Source organism: Grus americana, chromosome 3 (genome assembly GCF_028858705.1).
Source record: "Grus americana isolate bGruAme1 chromosome 3, bGruAme1.mat, whole genome shotgun sequence".
NCBI classification, from domain to species: Eukaryota; Metazoa; Chordata; class Aves; order Gruiformes; family Gruidae; genus Grus; species Grus americana.
In genome coordinates, this window is record NC_072854.1 from 59935269 (window position 1) to 59955507 (window position 20239).

The window sequence follows — 20239 nt, forward strand, 5'->3', positions numbered from 1 at the left end:
TCCTTCGCTTTGCATTGCAGTTGTCAAGCCCTAAAGCACCGTCCCAGCTCAACAAAGAGGACAAGCAATGCGTTGAGTTTATGTTTACTGTCACTTGAGATGCAGGCAGATACGTGGTAATCCTTGCATGTGTATCAATAAAACTTCAGAGAGCAACTGTAAACCCTAAAACCAAAAAAGTTTCCAGGACAGAACCTATTCCAGCAAACAAATGCTATGCAAAAATGTCTTGTGGACCACAAGCAAAAGACTCCAGAAGACCCTGAGGTCACACCAAAAAAAAACCCCTAACCAAACAAACAAAGCCAACCAAAACCCAACAAAACCACAAAACACCACCACCAAAACACTAGGAAAAAACCCAGCCTGGCTCACAGGATTGCACAGGGTTCCTTCTAGGTAACCACGGTACTTTGCTGAACTAATCCACTCCAATAAGTTTTACACCAATTCTTCAAACCTTCTGGGAGTTGCACATAAAGACATTTAAAGAAAAATAGCGAAGGAGCTCCACAGCTGATTGAAAATAAGAGCGAGAGCTCTCAAAGAAGAAATGGCTCTGAGCCCAGAGCACTATCTGCCTGACTGCACCATCACCCTGCATCCCACAGGGCAATTACTAGTTTGCAAACTTCCCGTCACTACCTTAGAGCCAGAGAACTATTCTGCTTCAGATGGTGTTTCAGAATACCCAGAAGAGGGGTATAATTTACTTCACTCTGGCAGGACGGGGCAAGGAGTACAAGAAGGACACGGAGCTGTTGGAGCAAGTCCAGAGGAGGGCCACAGACATGATCAGAGGGCTGGAGCACTTCTCTGGTGAAGACAGGCTGAGAGAGTTGGGCTTGTTCAGCCTGGAGAAGAGAAGGCTCTGGGGAGACAAGAAAGCTGGAGAGGGACTGTTTATCAGGGAGTGTAGTGACAGGACGAGGGGTAATGGGTTTAAGCTGAAAGAGAGTAGATTTAGATTAGATGTTAGAAAGAAATTCTTCACTGTGAGGGTGGTGAGGCACTGGAACAGATTTCCCAGAGAAATCTGGGAAATCTGAGGCTGCCCCCTCCCTGGAAGCGTTCACGGTCAGGTTGGATGGGGCTTTGGGCAACCTGGTCTAGTGGAGGGTGTCCCTGCCCATGGCAGGGGGGTTGGAACTAGATGATCTTTGAGGTCCCTTCCAACCCAAACCATTCTATGATGACTTGTTGATACAAACAAAACACCTATATACTACTCCGGATGAAGAAAACCTTGTGACTTTACTCCAAACTCAAGCTTGTTCACCATTTAGCATTAGAAAAAGAGAAAAATACTAAAAAGAAAAAACAAACCCCACCCTATCAAAACAACCAACACATCATAGCATGGTATGCACAGCCTCAAAAGCACAAAATTCTTCTAGAACATACCATCTTGCCCTAAATAATAAAATGCAGGAAAGGACAAAAAGAAAGATAAGTGGCTGCATAATTCTCACTATTACTTCTTTTTCCAACATAGGCATTATTGGGGGGGGAGGGGGAGAAGACGACACATGACCAGACATCTAGAAGCATATAATGCCTCACAGCAAAAATTACCTAACAATACATCTTATCAGAAATGAATTGATGAGTTCCAACTTTTATGTCAAAGCCCCTGACTCTTCAAGGCCCATAAATTTGGAGGCTGATTGGTTTCCAATTTTTGAATTGAAGAGATTTTAGTGAACTTTTTGATAACAATTCAATACTGCACCATTATACTTTTTCTTTTATTTACTTCCACTTAGGGGTAGTCTGGAAACCCCTAGCAGAGCACAATTCATTACTCAATCTTTTCAGAACCTGTATAATGAAATGAAGTATTAGCAATTTCTGCTTTCCTTTAACCATCTACTTCAAGCATATATCACTGATTTCTGTCATAACCCTCTTTCATTCATTTCACTTTTCATGTGAATAAAAATGTATTTTAAGAAGAGCCCAGTGGAAGAGCATATCATTGTCAGCTCCTTGATAGCATGATATTCACAATTTTTCTTAGAAAGGTATGAGATCTTGCAGAAGCTGATGAAAATATGACAAAATCTGAGCTTCTTACATAACAAGTAATGCTTTCCAACTATAGACAAAAATCCCAAAAAAGAAAAATCTTGACAAATGGAACCATCCAGAACTTCTTTATTTACACAACACAATTTAAGTCAATCTTGTATTTCTGAAAAACTGAACCAGGCACTCCGAGGTGGCTGATTAGCAATAGTGTGTTTTCCACTTCACTGCCTGACAGTGCCTGCTGTATGACAGGGAGGGCAATGCTACAGGCTTTTCATAATCTTGGTAATCAAGGTTAATATTAAATTTGCATACCACATTGCTGATGAATGTAATGTGGAAGAGTACCGAGGTTAAAGTCACATATATTTCATCAGAAATTAAGCACTGGCTAAAAATATTACATATTTATCTCAAAGTAAGTCTTCACGAGTTTACAGCCAGCCAGTTTTCCACCCGAGACTTTTAGGTAATTAAAGTAATTTATAACATGGACTCATACTACATATTAACCTCCAAATTCTTTCACTGCCTTTGGAAATGCCAAGCATCTACTAAATTTTTGTCACCTTGCCCTGAAGATCTCCATTATCTTGCAGGGATTAGTGAAAAAAGTCAAAATGCTCATTGGCTTCATTGAAATTACGTTATTCAACAGCAAGAAGAGAAATTAACATCTGGTATGTATAGCCATACAGTTTCACAGAATACTCCAGTCCTTCAAATATAACATTTCTATCTTACTTTTAAGAAGTTCAGATCATACATTTACCAAAGGAAGCCTAGAACACAGTAGAACAAAAGCGACTCACAGACTGTAATATAAACAGAAAGCAAAACAGCAAAAAAGAAAGCTTTGAACAATTTAAGAAAAAAAAGGGAAAGCATAAACTTAGAAAAGTGTGCTGTTTTCTGAAGAGCTATATTATTGCTAAAATTTCCTTTTTGCACATAGAAACGCTTCAGCTTCAAAATTCTGCAAATTCTTTCTTTCCTCAGCACAGGACTACTGATAGAGCTACATAAATGATCGCTCAGACTCCCCAGTTCCATAGCTTGTTAAAACCAAGGCAGCAGAAGTCATTTCTTCTACACCCCTGCTGGAATGGAGTACCCAGCGTTTTGTGGAAACAGAGCTGTCATTGCTTGCAACAGAGAAGTACGGTTTGGGTCACTGACTTAGACAAGGTTGACAGATTTTACCTGCTTAACAATAACCTCTGATATTTCTAGTTATGATAAATTAGTTTAAAGGAATTTTTACATTTGCCCTTTCAATGTAGCAGACCCCTCAAAAATTAGGTATCTCCAAGGCAGGCTAACAAAATTAAATCCACCAAGCTAGGAAAGCTATTCCATACATCTCCATATGACAATTCAGAAGTTCTTTAAAAAAAAAAAAAAAAAAAAAAAGGCAGGGGGAAGGGTGGGGAAGACAACACGACAGATGGGAGAGAGGACAACAGCATCTAACACCGACATTTACTTACTTTCCCACAGCCATCATTCCCTTATCCCTCAGGAGCTTCCTATGCTCACAAATGAACTAACTGAATAACAAAAAAAGCATGTTGTGGCTAGCCCGCAGAACATGCGCTACTGAAATGATGCCACAGACCTGACTTAACAGTCAAAACCAGCATTGTCATTTCTAAGAAAAAAAGAAAGAGCTTCCATGAAGTCTCCAATATTTACAGTGGGACTGAAAACCTGGAGGCTGGTACCTCAGCCATGACTGGGCTTGTTTGGGCAACGTTCATTTCCACTCTGTGCACTATGATTTTCCAGTTTGAAGACTGGAATGAGACCGCATTTGCAGAATTCCTTTGAGACATGTAAGTGCTTTATGATCTACAGAATTAAATTATTAAAAAGTTGCTGGTAATCACTCTGCTGGAACTTAATCTTTCTTTGTCCTCACCAAATTAATAAACATCACAGAAGAAAGGAGATAGAAATACAATAGATATGCTTCCAGACTTTCATGTTTAGCCTAACTGTTAAAAAAAGATGGCGTTTTGTTTGTACTAACAAGTCATCATCGAATCATAGAATGGTTTGGGTTGGAAGGGACCTCAAAGACCATCTAGTTCCAACCCCCCTGCCATGGGCAGGGACACCCTCCACTAGACCACGTTGCCCAAAGCCCCATCCAACCTGGCCTTGAACACTTCCAGGGAGGGGGCAGCCACAGCTTCTCTGGACAACCTGTTCCAGTGCCTCACCACCCTCACAGTAAAGAATTTCTTCCTAACATCTAACCTAAATCTACCCTCTTTCAACTTAAACCCATTACCCCTTGTCCTGTCACTACATCCCCTTGTAAACAGTCCCTCTCCAGCTTTCCTGTAGGCCCCCTCCTTTAGGTACTGGAAGGCTGCTAGAAGGTTTCCCCAGAGACCTCTCTTCTCCAGGCTGAACAACCCCAACTCTCTCAGCTTCTCTTCACAGGAGAGGTGCCCCAGGCTGCTGATCATCTCTATGGTGCTCCTCTGGGCTCACTCCAACAGCTCAATGTCTTTCTTGTACCAGGGACCCCAGAGCTGGACACAGTACTCCAGGTGGTATCTCATGAGAGCAGAGTAGAGGGGCAGAATCACCTCCTTCCATCTGCTGGTCACACTTCTTTTGATGCAGCCCAGGATACAAATGGCTTTCTGGGCTGCAGGTGCACATTGCCAGGCCATGTTGAGCTTTTCATTAACCAACACCCCCAAGTCCTTCTCCTCAGGGCTGCTTTTAATCCATTCCTCGCCCAGCCTGTAGTTGTGCTTGGGATTGCCCTGACCCACGTGCAGGACCTTGCACTTGGCCTTGTTGAACTTCATGCAGTTCGCATGGGCCCACCTCTCCAGCCTGTCAAGGTTCCTCTGGATGGCATCCCTTCCCTCCAGTGTGTCGACCACACCACACAGCTTTGTGTTGTCAGCAAACTTGCCGAAGGTGCACTCGATCCCACTGTTCATGTTGGTGACAAAGATGTTAAACAGTGCTGGTTCCAATACCGACCCCTGAGGAACGCCACTCGTCACTAGTCTTCACTTGGACACCAAGCCATTGACCACAACTCTTTGAGTGCAACTATCCAGCCAATTCCTTATCCACTGAGCGGTCCATCCATCACATCCATCTCTCTCCAGTTCAGGGGCAAGGATGTCATGTGGGACAACGTCAAATGCTTTGCACAAGTCCAGGCAGATGATGCCAGTTGCTCTTCCCTTTTCCACCAACACTGTTACCCTGTCACAGAAGGCCACCAAATTTGTCAGACACAATTCTCCCTTAGTGAAGCCATGTTGGCTGTCACCAATTACGTCCTTATTTTCCATGTGCCTTAGCACAGTTTCCAGAAGGATCTGCTCCATGATCTTGCCAGGCACAGAGGTGAGACTGACCAGCCTGTAGTTCCCTGGGTCTTCCTTTTTTCCCTTGTTAAAACTGAGGGTTATGTTTCCCCTTTTCCAGTCAGTGCAGTCAGTGGGAACTTCACCGGACTTCTCAAATATGATGGAGAGTGACTTAGCAACTTCACGCACCTGTTCCCTCAGGACCCACAGATACATCTCATCAGGTTCCATGGACTTGTGCCTCTCCAGGTTCCTTAGACAGTCTCAAACCTGATCTTCTGCTACAGTGAGCAGTTCTTCATTCTCCCAGTCCCTGCCTTTGCCTTCTGTGACTTGGGTGGTGTGGCTAGAACACTAGTCAGTGAAGACTGAGGCAAAAAAAGTTGTTGACTACTTCAACCTTCTCCATATCCTGGGTAACCAGGTCTCACATTTCCTTCTGGAGGGGGCCCACATTTTCCCTAGTCTTCCTTTAAGCACTGATGCACCTATAGAAGCTTTGCTTGTTGCCCTTGATGTCCCTGGCCAGATTTAATTCTATCAGGGCTTTGGCTTTCCTAACCTGATCCCTGGCCCTTTGGAGAAGCAATAAGAAAGTTCATTATGAAAAAGCATTTCTCAGAGTAACTCTTTCATAAACTGTATAAAGAAAGTCTTTTGATTAACTGCTGTCTAGCAAGTAACAGTCAGTAGAACACTTAGGGGTTTACAAAGCATTTCTGGCAAGAAAGCAGCATTGTTCTTATTTGAATATATTTTCAGAGGGGTCCAGTTCTGCATCATTAGTGATAGCAGTAAGCGGTGAGACAGTTAAAAGTGCTTTTAACTGATAAAAACTATGGAGGAGAAGGAAGAGGAAAGAAAGAAACGGATATATAGGCCATTTCATTGTGTACTGATGAACTAGGAACAAAATAGTTTATGGACAGTCACCTTAAATTCTTAAAAGCCACAAAGTATTCTCAAAGGAGTTATTCCACAAAAGGAGTACTGAAGAATTATGCACCTACACAAGGAGCATTTCAGTGACTTATACTGCCTACCAAACATAAGCCCTTGCAAGTTTAAGGAAAAAAAAAAAAAGCTATCTGTCTCAGTTTAATAAATATTAACACAGTTTTCTTTAATTATAAAGCTAGTCAAACTTTTACTTACACATTTTACTAACAAAATTTTATCTCTGCTAGAATGAAATTTTAGCCACTCACCAAAACAAAAGTTCTAATTCTTACTTTATTTCTGAGAATCCCTACAAATTTAAAAGACTTTAAAAGGTTTAATTCATGTTCCAATTTCAGAAAGTCTAAAAATATTTGTTACCCCAAGTTATATTGACAGGAGATGACAAGGGGAAAAGAGCCATGAGAAATGGGCACAGGGCTGGTGGCGGTAGATTAAGTTAGTTTTCATTTCTACAGCCAGAACAAAAACTTTCACAGAATACGACTAGACTGGTTTAGATAACCACAGAATATAAAAATTATATTTAGTCTGCCTAGGAATACAGAAACAAATTAGTGTACACATTCACAAGAAAAGGAAGAAAGGAAGAAAGGAAGAAAGGAAGAAAGGAAGAAAGGAAGAAAGGAAGAAAGGAAGAAAGGAAGAAAGGAAGAAAGGAAGAAAGGAAGAAAGGAAGAAAGGAAGAAAGGAAGAAAGGAAGAAAGGAAGAAAGGAAGAAAGGAAGAAAGGAAGAAAGGAAGAAAGGAAGAAAGGAAGAAAGGAAGAAAGGAAGAAAGGAAGAAAGGAAGAAAGGAAGAAAGGAAGAAAGGAAGAAAGGAAGAAAGGAAGAAAGGAAGAAAGGAAGAAAGGAAGAAAGGAAGAAAGGAAGAAAGGAAGAAAGGAAGAAGCCTTTGCCCTTTGTATAAAACTTCACAATGGCTTAGCAGCTCAGGCCAAAGGTCTACCTATCCCAACATCTTTTCTTTAACAGTGGCCATGAGGAAAGGTAAGAACAGAGCCAGAATGCACATCACCTCTCTGTGCCCCCCCAAAAATCCTCTGCTCCTCCAGCTACTTTCAGCTCATGAGACTTACTGGCCTTGTTTGCCTAATTACTAATAGTTCTCTTTCAAGAACTTGCCCAGCTTAAGCCTACATACTCCTCCGGCATCCGCAACAGCTGCTTCTGGCACAGACGTTCATGGATCTACAGCCTGCTGTGCGACGCACCTCCGCTCGCTTCTTTTCAGTCTGGTTCCCTCACTAGACCAAAAAGGCCCCAAATTCTTGAACTGGAAGAGGATTCCTCTTCATGCCAGCGATAGTTTTGCAAACCTGTATCATGTTCCTCTGAATTGTGTCTTTTTCTAGGCCACAGAAATTTAGTCTGCCGAAGTACTGCCTCGCTGGCTGCAGACTGCTCCTCTGGCGCTGAACTCTTGCTCATGCTGAGATTACCACAAGACTTTCACTGTCTCGCAACTCAACATCCAAGACTTACAGCAAGTTTTAACATTAACTGCCTGGCTGCTTATCAGTTTTTCTTAAAATGTTCGAATATAACATTTTCTATACTGAATTCTTATTTATTTAGTCAACAAAATTACACTATTTACAAGTTTTATTCATCCAGTATGTCTTTGATATTATTTTAAGTCATTTTCTGTATTCCAATATATTTTAAATAAAATCCTTTTAAAATATCAGTCCTTTGGAATGCCTTTTTTTTTTTTTTAAAAGAGCTTCTTTGGGTTTTCTGGATGCTACATAGCTCGTCAAGGTTAGAGAACGCATAGAATCAAGGACATCTGTCTTATAAATAGAAAGTGGGAGTTTGGGAGGGTGGGTTGTTTCTTCTTAAGTTGGCCCATGACTTAGTTCTACGCAATTCGCACAAGCTGTGTGTATTTCGGTACTTCCCACTAGTGTTCCACTTGTTGCTTTCCTTTCTTAGCTCTACCAACTGCCTAAAACAAACCGAATTCCCTGCTTTCCCAAACTTTTCTGCATGCCGCTGGTTTACAGTCTTACATGTCTGCAAGTTTAGAATAGCGATCCGATATCCAAAAAGGCAACAAATTCTTGTATTTCACGAGAAATTTGTTTCCTACCTTATCTGGCTATGGCCCAACTGTACACACCATTAGTGAATCTTCAATCAATCTGCCATCCTCCTGTAATAATTCTATTACAGTTTCAAGACCTTTTAAGATCATAAAGGAAAATAACATTCCAAGATCTTTGAGCTATTTAAACATTTATAAATCCTATAAATCATCAATATTAATATAAAAAACAGACTCATTATCCAAATCAGGATTCACAATTCAGCAAGAAAATTATTTGGCTTTCTAGAGTTTTCCTGCACATTTTTAACTGGTCATGCATCATTAGTCTTCTGAACGTATGAAAGAACTTCTGCTTGGTGCAGTTTAGTATTTTTTGTTTGCTAGCTATACCTCCAAGTGTAACCATCACTCCTATCAAGCAGGTATCCCAGCCAGCCCCTTTGTTAAACTACAGAGCCCCATTACGATATAATGAAGTTTTAAAGAACCATAAAAAAAAAAATCAAAAAATACATTTTTTACAAGTTTGAGATTTGTGGTTCCAAGTCAAGAGTTTCTTTATTAGTTTCTGATCAAAGGTTACAAAGACCAGAGAGATGTAATATAAAACCAAAACTGGAAAGTCCATGGTTCACATTGCAAAGTGGACCTCACATGTGATCAAGCTACAATATGACCCAGTGGGAGCAAAATTAATTTGCTGGGACACACACACAAAAAATAGGAAACAACTTTTGGGAGACAGTGTGCAAAAACAAACACACACACACACCCCCACCCCCCATAATTCAAAAACGATGGCATCGTTTGCAAGGGAGAAGTGGAAAAACACCTGTGACAGAAGCCGAAAGGAAGAGACAGCCCTCAGCAGCTGGATAATTCCTACTGTGCAAAGCAGGAGAGAACTTGGGGAAATGAACAGAAGCATTAGACAAAACAACACATCCAGACAGGAATAAACATCTTAACTAAAATAAATTAATGCGTTACAGTAGTAACCAACATAGACAATAGAGAGACAAAACTCCCAGCCAGCTACGAAGTTTAAACAACAAAAATCCCAAAATATTTTTCCTTTGAAGCAAACTTTGGGCAGGTCAAAGGTGGCATATTTCCAACAGTGTGATAAAACAAGATTCCAGAACTAACAAGGACCAAAATCAAATCATATCCTCAATCCCAAGGGATGCTCTAACCAAACCCTTTTCCTCGACAGTTCATCCACATGTTAAACAAACAGAATAAAAGATGCAGATGCCTTGCTAGCAGGAGAGAGAAGACAGATCGTATCATTACAGGACTGCTGAAACTTCCCAAGTGTAAAATATGACAACTAAGGCCCCATGCTTGGACAAACCCACAGGAACAGTCCTAATGTGTAATTAACACTAGAATTTCATGTAATATACACTGTAGTCACTAGAAGCTTAAACCAGTGCAAAACCCCCCCCATGGGCTAACAAGAGTATAGAGGCACTACTTTCGTTTTTAAGCTCAAAGTTCTTGAACCACAAATAAGCTTAAGGCTGGAAGCATATTCTGGGGGAGGTATGACCATGAGTTTGTCCTGTTCGTGAACTCTTCTTCCACTGTTATCTGCCATCAAAGACAGGATACGAAGCTAAACAAAAATTCAGATTGAGCCAGTAAAGCTATTTTAATAGAGTGCACTATATTTCATCAGAAAATAAATAAAAAAAATAAACCAAGTGAACAAACAAAACAAAAAACCCACCACCACTCAATAGAGTATAGTTAAAGAAAGGCAAGTAAATTGATCTTTTAAAATATATACATATATCTTGTAAGTAAAAAGAAACATTAAGTCCATCCAAACATGCATAAGCAGCATCTATACTGTCAAGCAGTGACGTGCAAAAACACTGCGCTAGTTTTGAACAGGAAGCAATAAAGCTTCAGCCGGGAGAGCACAGAAACGCTGTTTAGGAGCTCATTAGCTGAGATGCAGCACTTTATTAGTACTATTAACACAGCCATCCTGCTAAATTCCAAGTCACCATACAAGACTTCCTTATAACGTAACCTGTGCTGTTCAGCCCCTGCTAATCTCTACTCTCTTCCCTCACTTAAAAGCGAAGGAAACAGCAATGAAGTTGACCTGATTAACAAAGTACATGCAAACAGTTGTGCTCCGCAGGGGTCTTTAGCAGTGACCTTGCTTGTACAGGCAGAGATCCAATTCCCAGTTTAGTAAAGAGCCGCTTCCATCATGTTATAAAAACTAATGCATATTTCCCTTCAGTGCTAGCTAAATTCATCGACCGACAGGTAGATCAAAGTGCCAAAATCATGAGCTAGAGCTCTACAGCAAAGAACTCCGACGAGAAAAATGAAAAAAATACTTCCATGCCAAAGAATAACTCAACTCAAAAATAACCCTAAAAAAAAAAAAAAAAGAAAGGAACAATGAAGAGCAATGTTGACTTTGAGATCTCAAAGGACCACTTAAAACCACAAAAATACCAACCCTGTTTGTGCAAACAAGCAGGCGTGCACGGACAGCATGCAGATTTCCCCTCCTGTTCGTAAAAGCAGGTTACATTAACAGCTCTCCAGTCCGACTCCAGATTTATTTTTAATTTAAAAATAAAACTGTTACACATGATTTCAATATTCTGCCGGATGACCCAGCAAGGGAAAGAATGAATTTCAGCACAGTCTATAGAAGGATAATGTGAAGGCTATAACGTGAGTGAAAAATGGCCATGTTGCTAAGATAAGGCCCCAACCACCAATCTCATTGTCAAGCCTAGCCATCTGTCAGCAGAAACCTGATTTACTGCATATAATACTGCTATACTTGATTACTACTAGACTGCTATAAAAGGCTCCTGGTTTTTTTAAGCACACCAAAAGCTACTTTCTAGCAGCATATAAGGGTTAATAAAACACCTCCTCAGAAGCCAAGCTTTATGAAACCAGGTTTCAGAACTTTAAATCAAATTTCACCCAGTTTCAATGTCACTGATAGATTAAATTTCTTTATAAATAAAAATATTAAAAACAGGGAAACAAAACTTGAAGAAAAACATAAAATGATAGTAAGTTACACCAGTTGCAACCTATAAGCATCACTGCAAGCAGCCTTACATGTTTTTTATGGAGATTATTTTAATGCTGGGCAAATGCAAAGAACTTTAAAAAAGGTACTTCAAGAAAACATTCCCACAATACCACTATTCGCGAAAACATCATTATTAAAGAGGTCACTTTGCATCATTTGATAACTAGTCTGGACACCCAAACCGTTTGCAAGAGCGCTAATGACCTGAAGTTTCCTTAGGCGAGGGCCTGTAAATCCTGCATACGATGACCTAACACCTCATGGTGTAGTAACTCAGATGAGTACATCTAACCCAACTCTTCCCCCTCCTACACACCAGGACAAAAATGCCTGTGTATGAGATTCATCCTTCACATCAAATACCCACTGAGCGAAACAGCTGCAGGTACTTTCTCAGGTTAATCAAACAAATCAAATAACAGCATCTAGTAATAACAAGACAATTTTTCTCTCTAAACAACAGCCCTACACTGCAGGTGGTTTTGTCCCATAGTGAGCAAACAGGAGAAAAACACATCCTGAGCAGCTGCTCATTAGGTGAGTAGCGTTCTGCCTGCACAGCAAACGTGGAAAAAACCACACTTTATGGTCATGTAATTAGACATGGTAACAGAGGCATATCCAAAAGAGGAGGGAAGACAGGTACAAATTACAGTTGCACAGGCAATTTATTTCTGGGAGTTTATCATTTTTGACACTCCTGGACTTTAACCTTACAATTTCTTTTAATGAGGCTTGTTTCCAGCTTATTTTTTTTTCCTATTATACAATAACAGATAACTTTGAACAATCACCTCCTACAAAAAATACTCATCCCCAAATAATGATTTATTCTGAACAGAACAGTCCATTTAAGGGAAAACACTCTATCAGAACAGAGCAAAACGAACACGAACTGTATAGGACCTCTCAGTAAACGTTATAAAGCGGTGAGAATTTATTGCAAGCTGACCTACCTGATACTCGTTGGGCCAGAAGGTGCTGACGGCCAACTCCGCTCGAAGCCAGTCTTTGCCAGTGGAGCCGGTGACATTCCAGATGGGATTAGCCAGCGGCCCTTTGTTCACCCTAACCAGGATGTTCAGAGTGCCCGGATTTGCTCCATTCTTGCTGTACAGAAGGTAGCTGAAATCAATGCAGTGAGTATCGTTTTCTTTCATCGTTGGAAGCTGGAGTCGAGTCTTTTCTCCAGGGTCATGGTCTGAGGAAATCACTATCATATATGATCCTAAAGAAGAAGGGAATGGGAAAAGAAACAAAATAGTAGTGAGGGAAAAGATGAATGCCAAGAAACCAATTGTTCAACTGTGAAAAAGGATAGAACGCAAAGGTTTTCATATCCCAAAAATCTCAAAATTCAAGTAGCAAGAAATCCAGCAAGGCATAAAATGCCTAGAAACATCACTGAAGTAGTATCTACAGAAGACATCGCATATCTCTGAGACGCTATCTAGATCCTTCCACCTACAAACTTTTCTCTCTCCTGTTTTAGGATCAGATAATTGGAAACAGGATCACAGACAGACTGAATAAAAATAATGAGAGGAGCAAAGGATCATCATTATTCTGAGGTCACTGAGGCCAAAATTCTCTCAACTTGCTCCACAGGTTTCCTGAAAATGAAAAATATGGAATAATAAGGTCTGCATTCCTCCGTGCGCCTTCATCACACCTTTCTCTACCTAGAAAAAGAGACAGACTTGAATTTTAGATACATTAGCAATAGAAATAGACACATTTGTTCTGAAAAGTTGGGTTTGCTGCTCCGTTTGCCAATGGATTTGAGGGGATAACAGAAGTTTCTATAGCTGGAAGACAGCCCATCTTGTAAATTTATTTTACAAGTATACAGAAGACAGAACAAGCTGAACCTGTCTAGCTACAAAGGCAGAAAGTGGAAATCAGATGTTTAAACAGGTTATAAAGGACATACTGCTGAAACAGTTTGTCCTGGTGTTCTGCAGAACAGACAGTAAAGACAGGACCACCGTCTATCCTAGCCCTAGAGCTGCCCCATTTCAAGAGCAACAACTCCGTACCAGGTACTATCCAGTGAATGAACTCCACAGCACAAAGCTTCTGAGACACAGCCTGCCAGGCAAAATGTTACAACCAGGTGAGAAAATCCAAATCGGTATACAAACTGATTCCTTGCTGCAGGAAAGTTTCCTAACCTGAACTTACCTACCCTCCTGCTTAAGGATTCCAGAAGCTTCACGTTGACAGATTTTGCTTCTACTTCTAGTCCTAAAGAGCACCATAATGAAGAGCCCTGCCTCCCGAAGAAGGCTCAGATGAAATCCATCAAAAATACAGTTAAAAAAATAGCCTAAGTTTAAAAAAAATCAGATTTGTGACCACTTGTCCAAATGAGTAGCCCCATAGAAGTTCTGAGAGGTACATGAATGAGCATTTGACAGAAAATCTTCTTCCAGTATATATTTGTATGAACTGTTACCATTCTGTACGTGAAGTTTGTCCTTTGATTTTTATGCAACAAGGAACCACTGTGTTCTAGTATGTCCTAAATGGTTGTATTAACCATTCTGAAAATTGATGACAAGGTGTTGCTCAGGAGAAGATGAAAACTTATGTATATGGATTAAGTCATCCTTGTGACATGCTAATTTACTGGCCTGTAAAGGTATTCTGTCCTAAAAAAAAAAAAATACATATATAACAAAAGAGAAAGCAATACTACAGAATTAAAGCAGCTCTTATTACAGTAACAGCACCTTGATTTTTAATACTGCACTTTAAAAAAAAAATTTAAAAAGGGTTTAAAGAACATTCTACTATAATGTAACATAAGCACCTAGTTAATATGTGGAATTATATGCAGAAACTGTTATTGGATTCGGTTTTTCATCAGAAAATGTGGCAAAGTAACAGTTTCTGATCATCTCTTCGTCATTAATACCTATTTATAAAGGCACAAAGGAATCTTACTATATATTTTAGGGTTTGCTGTTATTAGAAGTCTTTAATGATTATGGTCTAGAATCAATTGACAGTTGCATATGAGATGCTCAAAAATGCATTTCTAAGTCATGTTCACTGGTGTGTAGTTGTTATGCCCCTTGACTCTAGAATGAACTTACTTAGCAATAAGTGTGCTTGTAATCTCTATCTTAGTAATACATATGTTCTTACAAGCACCTGATTAGTCATAACTGGTACACTACAGAATAATATTTTCAAAATTTTTGCCAATAAATACTATGCACGTGGCAGGGGGAGGTTGTACATCGGCAATTTGGGTGGGGTTTTTCTCTACGTGAGAGTTAGAAAACTGGAAAGGATCAGTGAAACATTACAAAGACTGCTTTCTACACTGTTAGCACAGATTCTCCATAACCATTTACACTGCCTCTTAGCCATCTCTTGCAAATATTTCTAAGCAACAGACAAAAAGCAACTGATTTTTTCCCTACACAAAATAAACATTAACATTTCTAAAGCTAAGATCAGAAAGCAGATAAACCCTCCAACTTTTTCTGAAGGGAATCGGGGGGAGGGGGGGGGCGGGGAGGGAAGGAAGGAGTAGAATAAAAGAACTGAGTTTTGCAGAATTTTTGAAATGCCATTTCTCTCATCTTATCTCAAGATAAGAACATTGGGGGGAAAAGAAAATCACAATCAAATTATAAGAAGTAAACTAGATGTATTTCAAGATCTTGTTTCTATACTAAGATAATCTGCTACAGTCTTTGGGAGCTCCAACATACATTTTTCTGCATATCAACACATTTTATAGTACTCTTATTTTTTCAACCTCATTTTTCATAATTTAAAAATACTTAGCAGTAAATTTGCATATATCTAGCTACATGTATTAGTCCTACAGCATTTCATAAAATGCTCCAGACAGCATTCATAAACCATTTGTCACAAAGCCAAAGCATCTGTTCAGCATACTCACAAACTACTTTCCCTCATCTCCCTTTTTAAACTTCTGAAAAGGCTATATCCCACGAATGAACGCAACCTCACTCCGTCCCTCTGTCGTCTACCTACTCCAAGAAAATCAGAAGCCAATGCCAAAGCTAGCTATACATCAAATTCATATCTTTGAAAAACAGGGAAAATATTTTCTTATGTCTTTTATAAGAAAGTCATTCTTTATTTGTAAATAAATACTATATACTGAAATAGGATTCAAAGAGTTGGGTTTGGGGTTTTTTTTACCCATTTACACATGCTTGTAATATCTTAAGTCAAAACTTAAAACCTTACGCAAAACTTTAGCCCTAGATACTCTCTCTACAGATTTGGGTTTGTTTGTTTGGTTTTTTTTTTAAAACAAGCATTTCCTTTAACATCGAAAGCTGTATTGTGTAGTACTATTTATGTGGCAGAAGTTGCTGTGCAATCCATTAAAACAAGTGAGGCCACATAAACATGAATAATAGAAATTATAGAAAGTACAGTGTTTGAAACAAAAGATTTATAATTAAATGTCCGGCTAAGTTTGAGGTAGCATAGCAGTGATGAGAACAAGCTAGAAAGTTTTCAAATTTGAAAGGTACTGGCTAACACTAGACAGTACTTTTATGAAGCAATGCCCACAGGAAAAAGGATCACAGTGGGGATGCATCCCCATGAAAATACATGCTTGTAGAATTAGCACCAAATGCCCTTTCATATACCAAAAGAAATGTACGTGTTTCATAAATGTTATTAGACATGAAGTAAAAAGATTAAATAAAACCACTGCCAGAAGATTTCCCTTTAACTTTTAAATAATTATTTAGCTACAGCGAACAGGAACTGTGCTGAGATAGTCGTTTTTAACACTATCCAAATAGATGTAAAAACATACATGAGTATTAAAAAAAAGACTTTCAACAGTAACGTACACTCCAGCGTACAGACATCCCATGCGGTCAGCCAAATACCTGACCTGTTCTCACGTACACCTACTGCAACACTCAGCTGACTGTGTAAATGGGCAGATAGCATTTACATTTATGTACAAACGATGAAACATAGGCATAACTGCATATGAAAAAAAACCTAACACAAACAGGAAACAAATGTGTAATATTGTGTTATTACCAAATCAAAAGTTTTCAATTAATAGATGTATTTAATAAGGGGATGACAAAACAGCCAAGTGGCCACTTTGCAGAGCGAATCAACACCTTGGATGGTTATTAGTGGCAATATTGGCACAATATAAAAGCAAGACCTCAGCAAACCACTTCAAGCAGAAGAGAACAATTACCCAGATATTTAACATTAAAACAGAGAAATAACAAGAGGACAGGCGATCACAAGCTAGATGGTAAGTAATTTCTGGATTTGGCAAAAATGCATAGCATAAGTGAGGGAAATGCTCACAAATTTATTAATCACTAAGATTAACTAACTACTTGGTATTTTTAATGAGAATTTAGAGCAACTATTAGAGCTATTCACAAGGGTGCTCCAGGCTGGAGCAGGGGAACAGGGTGAGGAGGAAGGAGCAGCAGAGACAAAGTGCTACGGACTGACCACAGCCCCCAGTCCTCATCCCCCTGCGCTGGTGGTGGTGGTGCCGCCGGGAATTTAAGTTAATTTTTCCCCAAGTCAAGTTTCACCTGCGATGGATGGTAATTGTGATCTCCCAAAGAAGTTATCTCCCAGTCTTTGCCTCAATTTGTGAGCTTTTTCATCTTATTTTCTCCCCTTGTGCTGTTGAGGAAAGGAAAGAGTGAGCATCTGGGTGGTGGTCTGGCCAAGGTCAACCCCCCACAGCTGCCAAAAAGCTGAAGAGTAGCATTTAGATAGTGTTGCCTAACTGCAGTTAGGTACTGCCTATACCAGCTGTTTCATTAAATCCCAGCGGAGACAGGCTTTGTGACTTTTCCCATCGTTACTGGCCTAACAGATCAAGCACAAGCAGAAGTAAAGCACTATATACACACACCTACTTCCCTTGCAGACATGGAAGAAAAAAAAAAATTGACCCGTGCTCTGTTTCCAGTAAATTGTACAAGAAGGAATTTGCAAGTGAGTTGCCTCATTAAAAACCAAAATGGGGAAAAAGAATTTAAAAATTCATATTCTGGGCTGTGAAGAAGGAGAAACTGAACATGAAAGAGCAAAAGTTCATTTTTATTTCTTCCAAGACAGAAAGGATAAATTCCATCTTTGGATGATGCTGTAAGAAATTAGAGGCAAGAAGTAACCAAAGTCATCATTTACACCTGGACAAAGAACCATTGCTCTTAACTATTCCTTTCACTGTCTATTTTTCACCGTGCCCAAGTGCAAAGTCTTTAGTTACTCTGGCAGCGGGGCTGTTACAAAATGCATCACAACTCATCCGTAACATTTTTCTTGAAACATGTAGTTTGACATTTATATTGTTTCATCCTCTTTCAGTAATTCCCAAAAGTATTCCCCATCCTTCACAATCTTTAAAGCTCATAAGGAACGTTCTCTTTCCCCCAACAATTGTTTGAATTCTCCAAATCAAACTCCACCCTCCCATTTCTGCTTTTTTTTTAAGTCCCTTTTACTTATTTATTTGCCAGTTAACAGCTCCTAATATTATTCCTGATGTAAAAGGTCAATCCAATTCTCTCCTGCACAGAACAGAAACATCAGAGTACAAAACAGCTAAATGGCACTGCTTCCTAAGCCTTTACTCCGTTCATGCCAAGAATTCAACTGTAGGATCTGACTTTCAGGAAGATTTTGACACCTATTCAGCACTTACTCATGAACTCGCTAAAAAGCATCTACACAGATATGGAATAAGAGACATCAGACTTTTCCTTCCCCGTATTATTAAATATATCTGTATATTCCTCATAGCTTTCACTATGTTTTGCTTATTTTGATAAGATGTCCTAGCTCAGCAGCAAGGACAGATCATTTCAGAATAAATTAATTCCTTTCACTAATTACCTACGAAAAGCCTTAGTTTTTATCCCTTACTGAAAACCAAACTTTCTTATCATCTAGCAGTTAATTGCAGGTAAGAAATCATGCTAACATTAAAAAAAAAAAAATCCTTAACTAAAATATGCCTGCTGTAATGTATCAATGTGGCAGATCAGTTTCCTGATCAAATTATTTTCTCTCACTTCCTTGCTCCCTGAAAAACAGGTTTCTATTTGAAGTGTGAAACTTGTAATTTTCAGCAGGCTGGTGTTCCCCTCCTTCCTTCAAACAAGTACTAACTACCAAGCCATCTCCATTTCAAGAGCACACTGTGGTAACTTCTCCGCCTACTACCATGCTCGTTCAGTTACTAAGACACAATTATGTCACCTTCAGGTGAAAAAAAAATTAATTTGGAAAGTTCTGAATTTCATATGCAACTAGATTTATGGGTACAGAAATGGATTCAACTTTGCAGTTTGCTGATGGGGAAAAATCCACTGACATACATCCCATCATAGTAGGGAGTAATGTGAAGATACTTAAATAAATTCACAGAAAAAAAAATAATCAGGTAAGAAGATCTCTTCCCTATAAATTTAAAAGAAGGTATTGTCTTTACTTCACGGCAATGACAATGACATGAGGTGGAGAGTCAAGGGACTTAAGTGCATTATCCTAAAGCTCAGGACTACGTGACCTTTTTATTTCATTTTTTAATAACTACTATATAACATTATAGTCCCCGATTAGGTTTCAAGCAACCTTTATGAGAGAGAACGGGCAATGAACTGACACTGAATTACAGAAATAGGCTTGCCACTGGAAACAGACCGCAAACAGAAGCAGCTCAGAAACGTCTATATTAATTCACAGAAAACTTACATTTCCCACACATTAGTATTTATGCTTATTTTGTTCTTCAGAGTAATACCCCTGTGATCATTTCACAGAGGGCCCTTTACATGTATATCTGTAATTTGCAAGAAGGGAAAAATTAAAGGCTAATGATAAAACCTCAAAAGCTATTAACTTTTTCTTCTTGCAGGAAGGATATTCTTTTCAAAAGAAAAAAACCAAAGCCCATGAATACATTAAATATACTCCAGGTAAACCTCTATCTGCTTGGGTTTAAAAAAACCTCAAACCATTATAGCCGCCTCTTCCTCCTTCTCCTTCCATTACCCAATACATAGTGAATACCTGCCACCCCTGACAGAGAAAAAACACTATCAATGAAATTTAGAAAAAATAAAGACAATATTAAACTTTCTAATTTTAATGCCCTGCCCCATCAGTTCGGTTTCATGTCTTAAGGAGTGTCTCTAGAAATAAATATAAAGACACTATAATCCCACTTAAAATAAATTACTTGATACATACACACAATTTGCAATATCATTGTATCCTGACTTCCCTGTCGGTCAGCTGCTTGTATTAAAAAAATTCAAAAATAATATTATTACTGTAAAGAATACAAGAGTTTGTTAAATAGTTACAATTCAGAGACACTTTTCCACACACTTGACTTGCTTGCTATACAAGACTCAAATTGTTGAAGGCTTGATTCAGGTTCTTTACAGATTGTCAAAAATGAAAGGGGAAAAAAAAAAAATCAGGATCACCAATTGCGACTTCACTGCACAGCTCACTGCCAATGCACCACAACTCAAATGCAAGTCAAGGCAAGACTCTGAATTTACTACAAAGATTAAAAAACAACAACAACAAAAACACACAACACAAAGACAGGGGAAATTTTTCTGGAGAATGCAATCCATTCAGTTTTTCCTTCTACTTCCCACAGAGTATGAGTATTATTAAAATAACCAACCCGAAACAGGTCATTAAGCTACACCGTGTAAATAAAGGCAGAGTACTCACTCGTTCAA

General features: G+C 39.1%; 1 protein-coding gene across 11 annotated transcripts in view; it reads right to left on the reverse strand.

Moving 5' to 3' along the window:
- PTPRK (protein tyrosine phosphatase receptor type K) overlaps positions 1-20239 on the reverse strand; it is a 416921-nt gene that overhangs the window by 265571 nt on the left and 131111 nt on the right. For all 11 annotated transcript variants that reach the window (XM_054820467.1, XM_054820471.1, XM_054820468.1 and 8 more), the window contains exon 3: positions 12431-12702. In XM_054820467.1, coding sequence (XP_054676442.1) covers positions 12431-12702 — 272 coding nt within the window. The remainder of the gene's footprint in view (positions 1-12430; positions 12703-20239) is intronic.